General features: G+C 43.9%; 1 protein-coding gene across 1 annotated transcript; it reads right to left on the bottom strand.

Annotated features, from left to right (window-relative positions):
• Window positions 1-9,026: 9,026 nt before the first annotated feature.
• LOC136587944 (claudin-12-like) lies at window positions 9,027-13,773 on the bottom strand. The gene is made up of 2 exons (XM_066586793.1): window positions 13,653-13,773; window positions 9,027-9,840 (listed from the first exon to the last, which is right to left on the bottom strand). Exon 2 carries the CDS (start codon window positions 9,820-9,822, stop codon window positions 9,088-9,090), a length of 735 nt encoding a protein of 244 aa, XP_066442890.1. The 5' UTR covers window positions 9,823-9,840; window positions 13,653-13,773; the 3' UTR covers window positions 9,027-9,087.
• Between the last annotated feature and the right edge of the window lie 7,799 nt (window positions 13,774-21,572).

Below are 21,572 nucleotides of genomic sequence, written 5' to 3'. Positions count from 1 at the left end.
AATGGGTTCCTATAGAAGTCTTAACATGAACAATTGTTAGGTGCGCTACATTCGCACACCTAACAAAGATAGGACATGTGACTGCAGTTGGCATCTAAGCTTCATGGTGCACGCAGAGATGGGACCCGACCTATCTTTGGTGTGCTTTCCATAGACTCCTATGGAAGCTGGAAAGGACGCACCTCTGATCATGTGAATGGGTTACTTCAAGTAGCAGGAATTAACCCTTTAACATGGCTATACTGCACATGGATAGCGCTCGTGTGAAAGAGGCCTTACTCGGGCCTCCATTCTCTAAAAGGGAATGATTGGAAAGGGCTTTTTAAATGGGGTTATGTGAGGCCTTCTGATCATCAGTGGCTGAATGGCTTTTATTTTGCTGATTGTTGTGTAGGGAAATCTCCCCTCACCAGACTGACATTGGCAGCTTAATGTAGGTGGTAGGAAGTAATTGAGCTCAAACTGCTTTTACATACGTAGATACAAGCTGGAGGATGTGACAATGGATATTCAGACTGCAAAGGAGACAATTGTTCATCTCCCCGTATACTATCTTCTGCAATACATTCCATGTACAGACAATCGTTCAATACAGTGAGATGTGCCATCAAAAATCTTTCAGCACAATTGCCTCTTATAAATGGCAGTGATTAGGCAAAAGGTTTGTTCATGATTTTTGCCCCCAGTAAAAAGGATTTAAACCCTTACCACAGGACGTTGGTTTCCGTACTAGCTGCAGGGTACTTAACGCAACAGGATGTAAATTTGGGCCATGTGGATGGTGCGGGATCAGAAACTGAGCCCATGCCATTCCGCTGCGGTAGCCAACTGCTACTGATGGCCATCCTGCTGCAACAGCACGAGTACGTATAAACAGCAATTCCTGCTGTTAGATCGCAGCATGCAGGTGGTTATGTACACTGCAGCATGTAAAGGGTTCACAGAGGGAGTGTGCGCTTTGACGTCATCTGACCACTGATGGGTTGCTGTGGCAACAGGATGCCAGATATTGGCATCACGGCTTGCCACTGTCTAGGATTTGTACTGCAATGCCTTATTGCTTACAATGGTTAAGTCCTGCAATGTATTCTAGCGGTTATGGTTCAGGTTATATAGTTAAAAAAACAAAACTGAGGCAGAATGCTTATTTTATAGAAAAACCCTAAAATATCTTGTCATACTGACCAACAGAAAAACATGCCCTTTTTTTGCTGTAATGATTAAGGGCTTATTTACACAAGCGTATATCGGCCGACGGTTTCACAACCAGACTACATACGCTTCCATCTGAGCACTCCCCGCTGTTCTTAAAGGGGTCATGTTGGAGAGGCCAGCTGCATGGCTTTGCAGCCTGCTCAGCTCTGTCTTTTCCCACCATTCCCTTCAGTTTCTGTTTTAGGGTAAATCTACTCTAAAATGGTTCAGATTTTGCTGTAGACTTTAAACCCTTGCATTTGCAGCACAAATGGGCATGCTGTGGATTTTGAATCTGTAGAGGCTTTGTTGTGAAACATTTCTGCACCATCTAATTTTTGGAAATCTCCAAGTCGCTTGTACTCATAAATGCTACTTTTTTTTTCCCTTCAAAATCCACTGCAGAAATTTCAGTTTTTTTTGATGTGAGCATGAAAATGGCCTAAAGTGTCTCTGTTGCAGTTCCCAGAGCTGTGGATGTGTCTAGTGGGCAATCCTCACTGGCAATGGGTGATGTCAGACTTGGGTGATCCCCACTGCTCCCTCAAACATCTGACATGTTCACACTGAGACTAAGGATCCTTTTATACTGAATCTCACTGGATCATGCAACTCAAAAAAATAATCATTCAGTGTAAATGCTGCCAGTGACTGAATGATCAGCAAACAAATTATCATTCAGTTAGTGCATAAAAATAAAACTAGCGCCTGCCTGTTAAACACAAGCAGACCGTAATCTATGAATGGAAGCAGATAGCAAGAGCCATCTTCAGCTCCTCCACCTCCATTCACCTCAATTTACTGAGCGATTATTGCTGTGTGAAGGCACAAGAGATAATCACTGGGACAACGGTCAGGCGCTTAGGTGCCCAACAGCTTATTTATTTAATTTTTTTCCCTTAAAGGGACCCAAAGAGCCCATATGGGGGAACAGGAGGGAGTAGTGGGAAAGACCTAGTCAGCAGGTCTGCATCTACAAAGCTACGCAGCCGGCACCACTTACATGACGATCTAACAGTGTAGACAATGCACACAATGTAGCGTCATTCATGTATTCTGTCAGGTTTTCGCTTTCTAAGAATATAGCTCTTGGGGTCCTTTTTTACACAGAGCAATTTATCGTTAAGTGCACTAAGCAAAACTGAATGATCAGTGTAAATACTGACTATCAAATGCTAACTTGTTTGCTTATCATTCATCATTGCTGTTTTTTATGCCTGCATAAGTGGTCTGTGTAAAAGATGGTAACATAGTATGTAAGGCAGAGAAGACACATGTCCATGCTGTCCCCCTAACTGTTTCAGAGGAAGGCAAAAGAAAATACCAATGAGGTAGAAGCCAATTTTCCCCATTTAGGGGTAAAAAATCCTTTCTGACTCCAATCTGGCAATCACAATAATCCCTGGATCACCAACCCTTCTGAAGCTATTAATGATTAGAACATAGAATACTGTACTTGTGTAGAATTTTGAACTCTGCCTGAGGACTATCTAGTCTCACTGCTCTTACAGTAAAGAACCCTCTTCTATGTCTATGTAGAAAACTTCTTTCCTCTAGCCGTTGAGGGTGCCCCCTTGTTAGTCACAGTCCTGGGTATGAAAGGGCAGTTGTTTAATCTATCAACAGCTGCCTGTTTTCTGTGAACGGAGGCGGGCGGCTGTAAGAGCTCTGGAACACTGTGCCTCAATTCAATGAACGATAATTATCGCTCCTGTGTGAAAGCATAGGTGCAATAATCTTTGGTCAGACTACTTTCACACATGCGCCTGGAAAAACGCCATGATTTTATCATTGTGATGGGTGAGGTTCCATAAATGTGGCAAAATGGAGCAGGCAGCGCTCGAAAGTTTTGTGCATGTCGGTGAGGCCCCATTCAATTCAATGGGAATGTTATCGCGAATAAGGCTGTGTTCAAAATGTCGCGGTACAAAATGCATGTGTGTGAGCCCTCAGGTCCTTAATTGTAAGGCGGCTCTCACAGAGGCGCTTAATACCACAATTGACCCAGCGTTTTGAATGCCGCGTCAATCTCGGTATAACACTCCCATTTAAATCGGCAGGGCCTCGCAGACATGCACTCCCACATTTTCAAACTGAGTCTACTCTATAGTTGTCAGTTTAACGCACCGCCTCACCCATCACCATGATGGGGTGCGCTAAAACATGCTGTGGCCCATAGGGAGCTGCGTCCTTAGAGGACCCTTTTAAGCACTATAAAATATCAGAATCTAAAGGAGTACAAAGGAGAACTCACGATTTCTGCTACAACAGGGAGATCTTTATTTGAGGGTGAACATAATTACAGATAAAATAAATTAATGACTAAGACACTTAATGTATCAGATGCATAAATTATCTACAAAACTCTAAAAACAATACAAATGATTTGTTTACATCTAGGAGAGATCTGGTCTGTACCGTGTAAATGCTACTCTTGCTGCAAAGCGTTAGTATAGAACAGAATATAAAGAATAGTTAATTACAAACAACAATTTACAACATTTCACATTTACAGAAAAACATCAGATTATTTCATTTAACAACTTTGATTTATCGGCTATTTGGCCTTCAACAATAAAACAAAATTTTGCATTTAGTCAACAACCACTGTGACCGGAGTGCATTGTGGGAGCAGCGGGAGGCTACACAGTTCAAACGTTTTCACATTGTCAGAGCAGCCCAAAATATCCAAGGAGATACAATGTAGTAGGATAGTAAGTCATTTGTACTAATTCTGGAAGAACTAAACACCTCTAGGTTGAACATGAAGGCCATCTTCACACGAAATGTAATTGCTTTGGGCGTTCTGCAATGGAAAACCCACAATGCATACACTGCGGCCAAATCCACACCTAAATAGAGTGTATTTGGCCATGCATTTACTTGAGACCTTTATGGATTTTAACCCTTTCAATGGTTAAAATCCACAGCATAAAAATTTTTGCATGTTAAGGATTCTTCTGAAATCTCCACTTGTACTGTAAATGCTGTAAAGGTAAGTCCACGGCAGAACTAATGGATATAGAGAGCGAGCGGAACACCTGTCACAATACCCAGGGTATAGAGGGAGAGCTGAACAACTGTTACAATACCCAGGGTAAGTGCCTCTATGCATTTTTAGGACAAAACAGCTCCCTCGGGTCTCCTAGCAAAGAGAAGGGGAGATTTTGAACTCTGATATATTTTCCCATGACTTGATTCTCAAGTCTTTGTTCACATGATTAAAATGAAGGGTAATGTGGATTTCTGACACAGATTTAGCCCGTTTCAATGGGGCAAATTCATGTCAAAAAGTGGCATGTCGCATGCAACATAGTCTTGTGACCAAAACATTTGTGCCACTTGCTGTGATATGACTGTTTTAGAACTAACTTAACCCTTTCCAATCCACTGTCTGAAGACATTCTGATTGAAGGCGGTACAGCTTCGATGTCAGAAGACATCCGGCAGGGTATTCTCACTGTATATTACTAGCGGCTCTGTTTTTGGGAGGCCTCTCCAGCATGTCCCATATCGCAGTACTGGCTCTAGCCAGCAGATGGCACCATTGTATAATGACAGAGAAAGCCCCCTAGGAAACCCTGAATCCAAAATTGGATTGCAAAGGGTTAAAGCTTGTTAACAGTGCCGTCCAGTCTGCAATCAGGCTTTGTCTGTTCCATTTTTGGAGCAGAGATATGGAATTGAATAGTTTTGTTTTTCCCCCACATTGATTTTAATAAAGCTTTTCCGTTTTTAAAAACCTGTTTTTTTTTCAGTTCTAGTAGGTTTTTTTTTTTTTAACGGAGCAAATAGCACAATCTGCAGCTTTATTTGTTCCATTAAAGAACAGAAACCAAATGGAACAGAAGCAGACTGAAAGATTTCCATTTCTTTAACAACCCATTGAAATCAATGCAGAAAAAAAAGAATCTGTATAAATATATTTTAATTCCATCTGTCTTTTCCGAAAATGGAACAGAGACAAAGGCTGAAGGCCAGTCTAAACAAACACTTAGCTGTTAACCAAATTAGAGGCAAGACACAGTCATACGTGACTTACATTGATGTTTCTAATGGAAATGTTGCATGTGCCTTTTGGACCTATGAATGAAATCCACCCCATTTGGATTTTCTGTGACTGTCATTTTGCAGTTGTGTTAGGTCAGAGGTTGCAAAGTGGCATCATTGGCAATCATGAGATGTGACATACAGTGAAGGAAATAAGTATTTGATCCCTTGCTGGTTTCGTAAGTGTTCCTACTGTCAAAGACATGAACAGTCTATAATTTTCACGTAAGTTAATTTTAACAGTGAGATAGAATATCCCCCAAACAAAACCCAGAAAATCACATTGTCTAAACTATATATATTTATTTGCATTTTGCACAGAGAAATAAGTATTGATCCCCTACCAACCAGCAAGAGTTCCGCCTTCTCCAGACTCGTTAGACGCTCCTAATCAACTTCTTACCTGCACTAAAGCCACCTGCCGAAAATGGTCACTGGTATAAAGGACTCAGTCAGACTCTAACCTCTACAACATGGGCGACGCTGGGCGAGCAGGAGACAACTGTTGGTGCAATAGTAAGAAAATGGAAGACATACAAAATTACTGTGAATCGGCATTAATCTGGGGCTCCATGCAAAATCTCCCCTCGTGGGGTATTCTTGATTATGAGGAAGGTGAGAGATTAGCCTAAAACTACACGGGGGGAACATGTTAATGATGTCAAGGCAGCTGGGACCACAGTCACCAAAAAAAACATTGGTAACATATTACGCCATAATGGATTAAAATCCTGCTGGCCCACAAGGTCCCCTTGATCAAAAAGGCACATGTGCAGGCCCGTCTGAAGTTTGCAAATCAACACCTGGATGATTCTGAGTGATTGGGAGAAGGTGCTGCTGTCAGATGAGACAAAAAAAATTAGCTCTTTGGCATTAACTCAACTCGCCGTGTTTGGAGGAAGAGAAAGGCTGCCTATGACCCAAAGAACACCGTCCCCACTGTCAAGCATGGAGGTGGAAACATTATGTTTTGGGGGTGTTTCTCTGCTAAGGGGACAGGACTACTTCACCGCATCAACAGGAGAATGGATGGAGCCATGTACCGTAAAATCCTGAGTGACAACCTCCTTCCCTCCACCAGGACATTAACCCCTTCCCGCTCCAGGACATAAACATCGGGGTATGTATGAAGAGAGGTTGCGGGGCGACCTCTCTTCATACCGCATGGTCGCATCAGCTGTTTATTACAGCTGACACCCGCAGGCAATAGCCGCGATCGCGGCTATTAACCCTTTAAATCCCCCAAACGATGTTCGGGAGTCCCGTACGGCCTCCCCGCGGTGAGATCGGAGGAGCAGTGCAGGTGTCATGGCAGCCGGGAGCCTTCTGAAAGGCCCCAGGGCTGCCCTAGCAGACTGCCTATCAAGCTATCCCCATTGGGTGGCTCGATAGGCTGCCTGTCAAATTGCAGTATGACGTAATGCTGTATCATTACGCCATACTGCAGAAGCGATCAAAGCATCGCATGTTGTAATCCCCCAGGGGGACTTAAAAGTAAAGTAAAAAAAAAAATATCTGGTATTGCCGCGTCTATAAAAGTCCGATCTATCAAAGTAGCACATTATTTACCCCACAGGGTGAATGTCGTCTGAAAAAATAAAAATAAAGAACGCCGGAAATGCACTTTTTCAGTCACCCTGTCTCACAGAAAAAACGCAATAAAAAGGGATCAAAAAGTTGTATATTTTCCGAATTGGTACTAACGGAAACTACAGAACATGAGCCCTCACTCAACTATGTTGACAGAAAAATAAAAAGGTTATTACGTGCACAAGATAAACGCAGAAAATAATTTTTAAAAATTCAATGTCTTTGAAAAAAAAAAAAAAAAAAAGTACAGTTAAAAAAAAAACTATACAAGTTTGGTATCATAGTAATCGTACTGACCAATAGAATAAAGATATCATGTCACTTTTGTTGAAGTTTGTGCGCCGTAGAAACAAGATACACCGGAAGATGGCGGAATGTAATTTTTTTCATTTTACTCCACTTAGAATTTTTTAGAAGTTTTTCAGTACTTTATATGGTACTTTAAATAGCACCATTGAAAAATACAACTTGTCCCGCAAAAAACAAGCCTTTGTACACCGACGTTGATGGATAAATAAAGAAGTTACGAGGGGGAGGAAAAAACGAAAATGGAAAAAAAAAGTGGCCGCGTCATTAAGGGGTTAAAAATGGTTCGTGACTGGGTCTTTCAGCACGACAATGACCCAAAACATACAACCAAGGCAACAAAGGAGCGGCTCAAAAAGAAGCACATTAAGGTCATGGAGTGGTCTAGCCAGTCTCCAGACCTTAATCCCACAGAAAACGTATGGAGGTAGCTGAAGATCAGAGGTGCCAAGCGACAGCCTCGAGATCTTAATGATTTAGAGATGATCTGCAAAGAGGAGTGGGCCAAAATTTCCTTCTGACATGTGCGCAAATCTCATCATCAACTACAAAAACAGTTTGACTGCTGTGCTTGGCAACAAGGGTTTTGCCACCAAGTATAAAGTCTTGTTTGCCAGAAGGATCAAATATTTATTTCTCTGTGCAAAATGCAAATAAATATATAGAATTTAGACAATGTGATTTTTCTGGATTTTTTTTTTTTGGATCTCTAGCCCAAAGGAGATCTGACAGAACTGCTTTAGAAGGGTTTTCCAATTACTTTTTAAAAAAAATCTAAACCTTAAGTTACACACTGTGCAACTAGAGTGCCCTTTTGGTATCAGGTCACATGACATCACTGGCAGAGGCATAACTTGAAGCTCCTGGGCCCCAGTGCAAAACCTGTAACAGGGCCCCCAACTATAATGCTTTACTCATAGTACTGGGCTCCCTATATGGAGAAGAGAGGCCTTATGGGCCCCCTAGGGCTCCTGGGCCCGGGTGCAACCGCATCCCCTGCATCCTCTATAGTTACGCCCCTGATCACTGGCTCTTCTGGCCCCAGAGAGCTTCTGTATACAAGTTACATGGGCTGTAGAAGCCATCATCATTTGATAAAGTTCTGTCTTAGGCTGCAGCAGTCACATGGGTAAACATATACATCATCGCTGCAGCCAGTGTAAGCACAGACCAGAAGAGGGCAGTATGTGCGGCGAGTATTGGGATATATATTATTTTTCTTACCCCCGTCACCCACCAATATTTTACTAATGTGTTGTCCCCTTTACAGGGACCCAGAAGCTGCAGCAGAGAATTTTGTTTTTCCTGCTGCTCTGCCATCCAAATTACACGCAACGCAATTTGTTTAATTAAAAGTGCTGGAGTGCCGCAACCCCTTCATTACCAGACGATGAAGGGGACACGGGATCGCTGAGAGTGGGAGACTTACTGATCTAATATTGATGGCCTGGCCTGGAGGTAGGCCATCCGTTTTCTAGTCCAGAAGAACCCATTTAAAGGGGTTTTATGGGCAAATATTATTGATGACCTATCTTAAGGATAGGTCATCAATAGCTGATGGGATGGGACCCTGGCTGAGCAGTGCCACAATACACAGGGGTCGGAGTAGAAGCAGATAGCCACAACCCTTGTGTAATGGCTGGTGCTTGTATTGCAGGTGCAACTGTCATTTATTTTACCAAGACCCCAGACTGCAATTACAAGTGTCGGCCACTACACGGGTCAGAGCCATCTACTTCTGCTAATGACCCCTGTGTACTGCGGTGCTGACAGTAGGCGCCCGCCCAGCTGATTGGCCAGGGTCCTGAATGGCAGACCCTAGCAGATCAACTATTGCTGGCCTGAGGATAGGTCATCAATTGTATTCGTGCGGAAAACCCATTTAACAATCCCTCTTATTCAGGCGCGTAGAGCACCATGTGTGAAATTAATCCTTAATGTTGCAAACTAAACTGTGTAGGTGACCGGAAAGTCTATGTCAATGGCTGACAGGTGGGACTGAGAAGAATAAGAGGGGGGGATGTAATTCTGCATATTTGGGATATGTGAGTAGAGGGGCTGCCAGTAAGCAGAGGATGAAGATTTACAGTTACAGTACCACACAAACAGCAATGCTGCTGTGAAGAACATCCCCCCAGCACTTCCAATAGCAACGAACACAGCAATGTCATAGGTGAAGTATGGCCCATATTTGCTATTTAAGATATGGTTGTAAAATATGACCCAGGCAGATGGGGTAATACTCATGACACCCGCTAAAATAAATAGCATGCCCGCTATTAGATGGCAGCCGGAACTGTTGACGAGACACTTGGCAATCTTCAGACTGGGCACATTAGAGGTAAATGTGGTGTTGCATATCCCAGTCAAACACAGGATGAGAGCGGAAGCCCCTGTCAGGATGCTGAAGGGGAGAGCAAACTGTAGGATGCGAATATCCAACTGGTCTACGCTGGCGTACCACTCAGTGTCATAGATCATACACTCCCTGCTCCACTCTAGCCGAGTGCACTTCACCCAGAGCCCCATGCTGACTGTCAGGTTCTTCTCGTTCCTGTTAAATGTGTAAAGTTTCATCAGCCTCCACTGGGGTAGAAGAGTAGCGGCAAAGAGACCAGCTATGGAGGCCGTCCCGCATACAAATGCAAATAAAGTCACTGCGTGCACCTCCTGACAGCCCATTGTGACCCGGGTGGAGAACTGGAAAGGAAGAGGAAAGAATTACTATTACCTTTAATACTGTAATATCATAGATATAAAAAAAAGTATTTTTGTTCTATTGCCACATTGAAAGACCCCCTAACTTTTTTTTTATGTTTAACTCTTTCCAATCCATTGCCTGACGTCTAAAGACATTATGATTTAAGGCTGTACAGCTCCGATGTTGGAAGACGCCCGTCGGGGTTCTCTTACTGTATATTGCCAGCCTCTCTGCTGTCAGAGCCTATCCAAGGTGTCACCTCATGCAGTACTGGCTTTAGCCAGCAGATAGCGCTATTGTATAACGGCAGAAAAAGAGTAAGCCCCCTAGGAAAACCAGGGTACAAATTGGATTGGAAAGGGTTACTGGTGCTGTTCAAGGGAATTTTTTGGGCAGATCGAGTTGTTCTGTTTACTTCTACTGTTTGGTGATCCATTACTATTTGATAGCTTTCTTTTCTATTTTTGTAAGGCAAGCTATGCAAAATTTGTTATTTTGACCATTTCTTTTTTTCACAGCTTGCACCATATGGATTAAATAATATACTATTTACATGGGTCATTACGAACACGGCAATACCAAATTTGTGGCGATTTTTTTTTTCCATGGTTTTTTTCATACCAATGGGGAAATGTGGGGTTTTGCCTTTTTTTTTATTTTTCTGCCATTTTATTAGAGGACTTGAATTTTACAACTTGTGATTGCTTATATAATACACTACAATACTTGAAAATTTGAGATCAATATGTTACCTTAGATAGCAGACCTGGAGGCCATCTTCAAGTCTCCGGGTGCCATAGCAACCCATGGGAAGCCCGTGATCACATCGCAGGGTGGTGGGGCGATGCATGACAGAGGGAGCCACTTTCCTCTGTCAGCCCTTTACATGCCATGGTTGCATTGACGGTGGCATGTAAATGGCTAAAGGGCAGATTAGCAGTCCGACTATTAGAGCAGGGGCCGTGCGGTCATCAGACAGTAAGGCTCCCACACTGTACGAAGGCGCATGCATCAGAATAAGTGGTATTCTCTTGATTTCCTTTTGGAACATCCAGAAGAGCTGGTGGTCACACATGCCAAGTAGCCCAGTCAAACGGGCCACATCTTTTTGCACACGGGCAGCAAAGTTATACTTGTGATTGTGTAAGCCAGCCAAGAACCAGTGCAGCTTCTCACCAGTGCTGGACACTTTAGGCCTAATGCACACGGGCGTATTTGCATTGCGGAAACCGGAGTGGGCATCCGCTGCTCTGCGGACAGGCCGCAGAATCCACCTCATCGCCTAGCGACTGCACAATTTGTACAGCATAGGTACCCAGAGCAGCTGCAGGTAGATTCTTTCCCACATGCTGTGGGAAAGAATCTGTTTTTAGTGTGGAAATTCACATGTGGTGTGGAATCTCTTTTCGCAGCATGTCTGGCTTGATAAAGGGGCTTTTAATCGCTCCAAAACGCGTTGCATCCCCTACAGAACTTCTATGTTTCTCTGTGCATCTATATGTACCTCGAATTGGACCATTAAAATACGTCTAGTCAACTGATGGACTGGATTTAGATATCTCACTTGGAATCCGCTTAGGGATGTCTCAGGCAAAGAGACCGCCCCTTAAGTAAGTTCTTCTACTTTAATTATTCCTCCAAATACCATAATTTATGAGGACCAACCTTTTTTCCTTTGCATACGCATTTATTCCTGGATCACCCTATGTGTCGCCTGGTGCTGGTCTGGCTGCTCTCCATCCCTGGTGGAGGTACGCTGTACATAAGGTTTAAGATCTGTCTATTTGCAACTGGGACCCAGGCAAAGTTTGCAGTCAGCCCGATACTTTTGGGTTCGGCCACAAACACCAGACGAGTCCCCCTCCCAAAACCTACATATATATCTTCTAATATCTCTAGAGCGCTGTCCCTATGGCCGCCTGCACACAAACGGCTTGGATTCCGCAGCGGAACCCGACCCTGTGTCCGGCTGGTGATCTCTGCACACCTGTCTGGAGTTTTCTAATCTGTATTGTGGATGGTCCGGCTGGCGCACATGTGCAGTACAGATTTTGCCGTTCTATGTCCCTGTGACATTTCTGCAATGATGAGTGCGGAAGGGCCGCAGGTCGAACAGCTTCCATTGACTTCAATAGAGGCTGTCCGCACGGAATCCACCTAAAAATAGAGCATGCTATGCCTGGTATTTGTTGCGGAATCCGGAGGCAGACGCCTGTTTCGGATTCCGCTATGCAAATCTGCCCGTGTGCAGGTGGCCTAACTCTGAATTCTAAAAATGAAGAACTAAAATTTTTTTTTATTTATTTTTTTTAACTTACTGTACACATTAGCCCAAATAAAATAAAATAATTCAGTGAAAAAAAGGTATTAAAAAGCAGCTTCTTATGTATTGAAAAAAAAATTCAGCAAAAATAATTCTGGCAGGCCAGGAAAAAAAAAATAGGGTCATAAAACCACCGTAAAAATAGCTTAAAAGTGTCTGGTCGTTTAGGACCAAAGCACTCTGGTTTTTAAGGGGTAAGTCATTGTTCCCACGAGTGTATATCGGATGCAATTTTCACGGGCGGCCGATATACGTTACAATCTGAGCAGTTAAAACTCCTGAACAGGCACACAAATCTAACGTTTGTGTGTCCGTTCAGACGGCATGGGCCCCGACGCATGTATGTCGAGGCCGCCATGCCGTTGCCCCATCCCTCCCCAGCTCACCTACTCTCTCCTCTGGCTGATTGCAATGGGAGGGGGTGGCATGGGTCGCGGAGTCACGCTGCTAAACTCCCTCCCACCTCCCTTCTCCCGCCTCTGTTATTGGCTCCCATAGGAGCCCATGCAGCGCCCGACGCATTCCGGCCCAAAAGATAGTTACAGAACTATCTTTTGGGCCCAACGTAAAAACGCCCAGCGCTATATTGGCCATCCGGGCGCTTTTACGTCATGGGAATACAGCCATGTGATCTGATGTATTGGAATCCAATGCATCAGATCACAGCGTATACCGGCTGACTGTGAAAACGGCGGGCCGATATACACTCATGTGAAAGAGGCCTTAAGGAAAGATCAGGTAAAAATGCAAAGCTACAAATTAAGTACTACAGCCCAGTACCTTAAGTAATGTAATTGCATGACCTTGTCACTTTTATTCTTACCTCTTATTGAGTATATACAATGTTTAAAGTACGGGAAATATTGTATTCAGAAACGACAAAATGTAATTTATCATTGAGATTATCATCCGAACTTGCATGTCAGTGTCTTTTATATATAGGTAAAACTGCTTTCAAACACCTGTATTAGGCCCAATGCTCATGGCCGTACTTGCACTGTGGGATCCGGAGCAAGCGTTCGCCTCAGGATACCGCAGCAAATACTGCCCACACAAAACTTTGCAAAAAACTTTTCCGCTCGCAGGGGGAAAAAAATGGCAGCATTTCCTATTCTAGTGCGAACCTCGCACAGCTGTCTTCCATTGTAGTCAATGGAGGCCGTCTGTCCCACAGCGAATCGCCGCGGATCTGCATCATCGCCGGCATGTCATTCTCTGCACTGCACATGTGCGGCGGCGTGCCAGCCGTCCGTGTGCATTCAGCCTTAAACGGTGCATTTTTGTCTACATATACACCTTTAAAACGGTTATTCTTCACTCTTCTCTGGAATCCATTCCTGCCTCTTGTTGAAGCAAACAAAGAACAGACAAAGAAAACAGACAACTAAACACAACCTGTGATCTCGGCCTTCAAAGAGCATAATATTTAAAGACTAGAAAACATAGATAGAACATATAATAGACCCCCGCTAGTAAGTATCAACTCACCTTCTCAGGCTCACAGTGCCTTCAGGCAATGGACATCCTTGAGTAAACAGCAGCCAGATCTTCCCGCAGCTCTCATCAGACACAGAGTAACGTTTCTGATATTACGATTCAACCTGCGCCCCAGAATTCATACTGCGTGTACGTAATGTAATCAGTGGGTGCCTGGAGGGGTCTGCAGTGTAATAATACCTCTGCAGTGCTGCAAGATCCAGCTGTGACTCAGCCGCATGCTGCACACTGCTACATCACTCCAGAGAGAAACAGACATACCAGCAATCACCTACACAACCCAGGCTGGAGATCTGCTCCACTAAATCATACTGCTCATGCCCAGCTTCTTCACAGGGGCATTCTGGGATGATGGTCTTTTTATGCCCTGGCAGATGCAAACAAGCACATTCTCCAAAACTGCAAATCCCAGAATGCTTTCTGCTGCATCTTCTGCTCAAAAGCAGTTTCTACAGCTGCATAGACTATTAGCGGAGAGATAAGCTGCAGTGCATATCATAAAGTGATGGGGGGTCTGCAGAGAGGGGCCGTTCTCCTTAGATTCTTAGTGCATCTTGCCTGCATAGGGGCCATTCTCAGGTTCAGAAGCATTATGGATTAACAGCCTTGTCATATAGTGTTCAAAGGGAAAATACTCCTAATTATCTTGTGTAACATGTTGCAAGCCATGCTGGGGGAAAATGCCAATGGCAGGGACCCCTGGGCTCAAAGCGGGCACAAACGGGGTAAATCCAGCATCCATTAGATACTTGTCCTTTATGTGAATGCATAAACTCCCATCAGGACAGAGATACAAAGCACCCACCCACTGACCAGTTGTAGAATATGGGTGCTAACTAGAGATGAGCGAACGTGTTCTTAACGAACACTTACGCTCCCGGACACCGGCTTTGCCGAGGACTTCAGTGTCCGCGCGTAAAGCTTCGGGGGGCGCCGGGGGGCGGGGAGAGGCGCGGCGGCGCGGGCGGCAGCAGCGGGGAACAGGGGGGAGCCCTCTCTCTCTCCCTCTCCCCCCCACTCCCCGCCGCACCCCCCGCGCTGCCACGGCGACCCCCGAACTTTTTTCGCCCGAGCACGGAATTGCTCGCAAAGTTCGGTGTTCGGGCAAAAAGGGGCGGAGCCGATCACGTTCGCTCATCTCTAGTGCTAACACATAAGTTATTATTACATAGAGTTTACAAACAATCAATGAATACAAAATAAACATAATAAACAATAAGCATGTAATAATAAACATATTATTGATGTAAAATTAAATCGAATTTATAATGTAATCCTAGAGGTAGACAGCTTTTTAAAGCCAACATCCAAAAGCTCTTTCTCTCTGCAGTAATTTATGGTTATAGTCCTCGCCTCGAGACGGGCCATTAACCCGTTCAATGCCACTCGCGCTAAGAGAGAAATAATCTCCACCGTGAATAGAAAAGAGCACAGAAATCGTAGATACGGTTCTTTCCATTCTATGTGATATGTCTGAAATAGGTCGCCTAATACGGACCTCAAGCTTATAGTCATATGGCCAACATACTAAAGCGTACAAGAGATGCATATGATCAAATAAACCACATAAGGGGTTCACATATAGTACTGTTTAAGGGTCCTTTTAGATGAGCCGATTCTCGTTTGAACGAGGGAGTGAGGGCATCACTAGCGCGTTCGCTCTCGTGCAGTCTGTTTAGACAGGCAGAGGCATTGCTGGCTCGTTCAAGTGAGAATCGTATAAGCACATATAAGGACTGAACGATTGCTGTTTAAACCGAACGATAAGCAAACGAGCCAACAGTGGTTTCTATGCCTGCATAAAATGAGTGACGAACGAAAAGGGAACATTTTTCATTCAGACATTGGCTCACATTTAGACTGAACGATTATCATTCACTTTTGTTTCAACTTTTTTTTTTAATGATAATCGTTCCGTCTAAAAGGATCCTAACTTGATACACTTTGCCAGGAACACATGATGAAAAAAATTTGGCTGGTGATATAACCTGGCAAGAGGTGCATTTAGAATGTCTACATTTATAAACCCAGATGATGTTAAAGGGGTTGTCCGATTATAATGTATTGGTGGGCTATCCTCAGGGTAGGTCATCAATAGTAGATTGGTGGTGGTGGTGGGGGGGGGGGTCCACTGCCTGGGACCCCTATCAATCAGCTATTTGTGAGGCCAGTGTGCTTGTGAACTGAGCCGATTTCTTAGGTCCTACTGCAGTGGCCAAGCCTTGTATTGCAGGCAAAGTTCCTATTTATTTTAATGGGAACTGGGCCTGCAATACCAAGCTTGGCCACTGAAGTTAGAACGGCACTGTCTGCTACCTGTAGAATTCTGTTCTGCACATGAAAGCATTGTCCAGGTGAACAGCTATTCGGTAGTATACCCAGAAAACGAACCCCTGCCAGTCTACTACTGATGTCAGGCTTCTGCTCTAACAGTCAGGAACCTCAGATCCTGGTAGTTTACCCCCTTACATGTCACAATTAATAGCAACTGCAGCATGTAAACAAATGACAGAGGGAGGGGCTGCTTCTGTGACCCGTCAGCACCCCATAGTGTGATTGCATGGTACCAATGGGTTCCCATGACAGTCCGAAGCCTGACAAAGGCCTCGATGTTCGCTATGTAACTCAGCCTATTAGGCCCCGCCTCCCACAGAGTCTAATAGGCTGTTCTCAAAGGCTTAGTAGAATGCACTACAAAAATAATGCTGTGTTCTATCTAACCATGCAATCACATTTTCAAGTCCCCATCAGGGACTTTAAAAAAAAAAAAAAAAAAAAAAAAAAGCATAAGAAACACTTAAAAGGAAAAAAGTCCAATTAAAAAAATACATATTTTTCACCACCAAAACCTGTTTAGAATGAATAAGATATGAAATTTAAAAAAGCGCTGCTCTGATTGGCTGAGTACTGTGACCAATCAGAGGCAGCACTCAGCTATCATTCAATGAATACTCTGATTGGCTGAACGCTATGACCAATCAGAAGCAGTGCTTTCTGGAGGTAGGGATTTTTCAATCCCGGCCACCAGAATACAGATGAAGACTGACGGGGATAAGAATCGGACAGCGCTTCTAGGTGAGCTAATATTTTTCTTTTTTTTTTTAACAGGTAGGGATGATTTTCGGGGTAGGGCTTATATTTCAAGCCACTTCCCGAAAATCATCGCTGCAGGGGCTGTCTTCATCCCATTGCTTTCAATGCGCCGGCACCATTGAAAGCAATGGGATAGCATTGCGGTACTCTGTGACAGCTGTGGTAGGGGAGTCTTTTGTCCCTGCTGCAGACCCCTCATCACTGAACACTGTGACAGTGCTGTCATAGTGTTCATTGATGAGAGGACTCCCCGCGGGGATTAAGGAAACCCTCCGGGAGTCCCCTCATCCCGTCGTCTCTGCATGATGTCTTTACGCGCAGCACAGACACTACCGGCGCGCATTATAGGCACGCATGTCCTTTCTTTTGCAGGTGTGAGTATTTTGTGCCTCTAAAAATTGGGCATGTGAACACTTCATAGGAAACCAATGCTATAATAGGCACGCAAAAAAAATTAGAAAAATCAGTCATCAAGAAACAGGATACAATATAACGTACAAAGAGTATATTCAGCAAGATTACACTTGGGCTGATTTTATACATAATGTAAAGATTAACTTGTGGAACCGGCCTAAAACTTCATAGTGAAATCTAAATGTTTAACATGCGAATTTAGCTGTTGATTTCGTGGCGGACAGAACCGCAAATTGCATTACAATGAATGACCGTGCCACACCAGATGGCGCATATTGAGGATCTCAAAATCCACTATATGCCTAGAACCCGCTGCAGATCCTTTCCACTATATGTGAATGGAGTTTGTTAATGCTGCCTGCTTTAGGGTGCATTCACACGAGCGAGCGCAATACCAGTCAGAGAAACTCGGACAGACGTCACACTTGTAAAAACACATCACATTTATCTATGCACTTATGATTTTTCATGCGCATTTTTGAAAAAAAAAAAGTCACAAGTGGGTCCATTAGTTTCAATGGTAAAAGTCGCAACACACTCGCATGCCAATAGCATAGCATGGAAGTGCGATGAGATTTTTTTCAAGATCGCACAGATTATAATGGGCGATTTCTTGCGAGATATGTGTTATGCATGGAATTCGAGCATGTTAATATCGCTACCGTACAGAAACCACATATGAAATCCGCCCTGTTAATGCACACTTGGTTTAGTAACACTGAGAATTATTACATTTAAGTATACACCCCAATGTTAATCCAGAGCAAAGGGGAGAGGAAAAAAAACACACACGCAATGAGATAGAAGCCAATTTTCCCCATTCAAGGGAAAAAAAATCCTTCCTGGCTCCAATCTGCAGTCAGAATAATCCCCGGATCACCGACCCTTCTGAAGTTATTAATGATTACAACATATAATATTGTATCGCTCAAGAAAGACATCCAGGCCCCTCTTGTACTCTTTCATCAAATTTGCCATCACCATGTCCTCCGGCAGAGAGTTCCTACTATGTCAGTGTAGAAACCTTCTTTCCTCTAGTTGTAAAGGGCGCCCCCTTGTTACAGTCACAGTCATGGGTATAAAAAGATCAACATATCTCTGTATAGTCCCCTGATATATTTATATATAGCTATTAGGTCGCCCCTCAGCCGTCTTTTTTCTAAACTAAATAATCCCAATTTTGATAACCTCTCTGGGTATTGTTGCCCACCTTTGTACCTTCTCAAGCTCTGATATGTCCTTCTTGAGTACCAGTGCCCAAAACTAACCAGTGTCTTATAAAGAGGAAGGACAATGTTCTCGTCATGTGCCCCTAGACCTCTTTTGATGCACTCCATAATCCTATTTGCCTTGGCAGCAGCTGCCTGACACTGGTTGCGCCAGTTAAGCTTACAGTTAACTAAAATCTCCTAGTCCATTTCCATGTCAGCGTTACCCAATGGTTTCCCATTTGGGGTGGCTTTACACGAGCGTGTGTGTGTGTGCACGCATATATATGCGCGCACTCCTATACGTGCAAAAACACGCGTGTATGCAGGTACACGGTGTCTTCAATAGTACCATGGCTGCTGCTGGCGGCTCCATTGAAGACAATGGTCTGCCGACACCCTGTAATTGTTTTTCAGGGAAGAGCTTTAAATATAAGCTCTTCCCTAAAAAACACCAATTTTAGTGTAAAATAAATCATACTTACCTGTCCGCCCTGCTGCTACATCTACCACATCTGTGACAGATGCGGCAAAGAAATTCTTCATTCATGCGGGGAATAAAGAATTTCCTGCTGCTACATCTACCACATCTGTGACAGATGCGGCAAAGAAATTCTTCATCCCTGCGGGGAATAATTTCCTACCGCAGCTGTCACAGATGACAGCTGCGGTAGAGGACCAAGCTGCCGACATCCTGTAATTGTTTTTCAGGGGAGGGCTTTAAATATAAGCCCTTCCCTGAAAAGCAAGGCAAAGTAGTGTTAAAAATACTCAGCTGCCGGGGCTTAGCCGCGTCCTCTCTGCGCTGTCCCCGGCTCTTCAATGCAGTTCTTTGAGCAGGTGGGGATTTAAAATCCCCCCCTGCTGAAAAAGCTGCTTCTGATTAGCTGAGGCGCTCAGCCAGTCACAGGCAACTCTCGCCTGTCATTTATTCAGCGAGAGCTGCCTGTGATTGGCTGAGGTGCCCAGCCAAATCAGAAGCAGCTGTCTGTGACAGCTGTGGTAGAGAATTCTTTATTCCCCGTGGGGATTTAGAATTCCTTTGCAGCATCTGTCACAGATATGGCAGGTGCAGCAGGGAATTCTTTTTCCCCGCGGGGATGAAGAACCCATGGAGTACACGGCAGCGGTGGACAGGTATGTGTGTGTGTATATAATCTTTTTTTTACACTAAAATTGTTGTTTTTCAGGGAAGAGCTTATATTTAAAGCTCTTCCCTGAAAAACAATTACGGGGTGTCGGCAGCCTATTGTCTTCAATGAAGCCGCCGGCAGAAGCCGCAGCTCTATTGGAGACAATGTGTGCATTCCCTATGGTGCACGCATATTCTATCTTTGCAGGCGCACGCCTGTAAAACACGGACATGTGAACACACCATAAGGAATGCATTGGTTCTAATAGATGCATGTTTTTGTATGCGCTTATGCACACACAAAAACACGCTCGTGTGAAGCCACCCTTAGTGTGTAGTGGTAACAAGTATTTCCTCTGCCCATGTTCTTAACTTTACATTTATCAGTCTTAAACCTCATTTGCCACTTTCCTGCCCCAACTTATTCAGATCCTCTTGTAATCTCCTTGCATCCTCTCGTGTTAATTTCTTTACATAGTTTTGTGTCATCTGCAAATATTGATATTTTACTCTGCAACCCTTCAATCAGGTCATTAATAAACCTATTAAAAAGAATAGGGCCCAGTACTTCCCCCTGTGGTACCGCACTAGTAACGGTGACCCAATCAGAGTATGTACCATTAATAACCATCCTCTGCTTTCCATCACTGCGCCAGTTACATATCCACTTACACACATTCTCCCCCAGACCAAGCATTCTCATTTTATACACCAAACTTTTATGCGGCCCAGTATCAATCGCTTTGGAAAAGTCCAGATACATAAGATCCAGTGACTCTCCTCGGTCCAGTCTAGAACTTACCTCCTCGGAGAAGCTGATCAGGTTGGTTTGGCAGGAGCGATCTCTTACAAACCCATGCTGATGTGGAGTTATACAGCCCTTTTCCTTGAAGTACTCCAGGATAGTATCTGTTAGAAACCCTTCAAACATTTTACCCACAATAGCAGTAAGACCTGTTGTTTCCAGGTTCACTTTTTGACCCTTTTTTTGAATCTCAGCACCACGATAGCTATGCACTAATCCAGAGGAACAGACCACATCACTATAGAGTCCTTAAATATAAGAAACAAGGGTCTGTGTATCACATTACTTAAATATCTTAAAACCCAGGGGTGTATGCCATCAGGACCTGGCGATTTGTCTATTTAAGGCCGCCTGCACACGAGCGTTCCGGATTCCACTAGCGGATTTTCACGCGCGTATGGTACCTAAATGTGCTTGCGGATAGGTGCAGATGCGTGAAAAATCACGCGCGGATATACGCGGATGTGTTGCGGAAAAAAACGCGCAGAAAAATCCGGAAGACACCCTTATTGTAAACCCAACCCCTAGAGAACTGCCCATTCCCTGGAAAACAGCTTAAAAACCAACACCTGGACTCCGTTTTGTCCCTCTTGCTTGTGCGAGCACTGTTAAATTATTCTGGCAACATGCTTTCACCCGGTGAGCAGATGTCTTTGTGGGCATGGTTGATCCATGTAACTTTTTTCGGACGTACTATAAAAATACTATATAAGTTTGGTAACGTAGTAATCGTACTGACCCATAGAATAAAAATATCGGGTTGTTTTTGTTGCACTTTGCGCGCTGCAGAAACAGGACGCACCGAAAGATGGTGGAAAGTCTTTTTTTTTCTCTGCGATTACAATTTTTAAAGGTTTTTCAGTAAATTATATGGTACAATAAATAGTGCCATTGCAAAATACAACTCGTCCCGCAAAAAAATAACAAGCCCTTATACAGCGACGTCGATGGATAAATAAAGGAACTACGATTTTTTAGGGAGTAGGGGGAAAAAAAGGAAAAAAGCAAAAAAGCTCCGTCACTAAGGGGTTAAAAGTGGGGATGGAAAAAAGCACAATAAAAACAAAAGTAAAACTGCTTGGCCACTAAGGGGTTAAAATGAAAAAAAAAGTACATTTGACGCAATAGCGAATAATACTCACGCAAGTTCTTCTGTTCTGCTTCTACTGCGTTCGTCCACGCATCCCCATAAACCTGCGCGGACAGTAGACGCCAGGATTGTTCCTTTCTGTTCTTGTCGAGGTATTCTGGGGAGTTAC

The sequence above is a fragment of the Eleutherodactylus coqui genome, chromosome 13 (assembly GCF_035609145.1).
Source record: "Eleutherodactylus coqui strain aEleCoq1 chromosome 13, aEleCoq1.hap1, whole genome shotgun sequence".
NCBI lineage: Eukaryota > Metazoa > Chordata > Amphibia > Anura > Eleutherodactylidae > Eleutherodactylus > Eleutherodactylus coqui.
This window is presented reverse-complemented; position numbering and strand designations above follow the sequence as displayed.

Excerpts from the sequence above, each read along its gene's own strand:
- LOC136587944 (XM_066586793.1), bottom strand. The coding sequence starts at position 9,822 with ATGGGCTGTCAGGAGGTGCACGCAGTGACTTTATTTGCATTTGTATGC.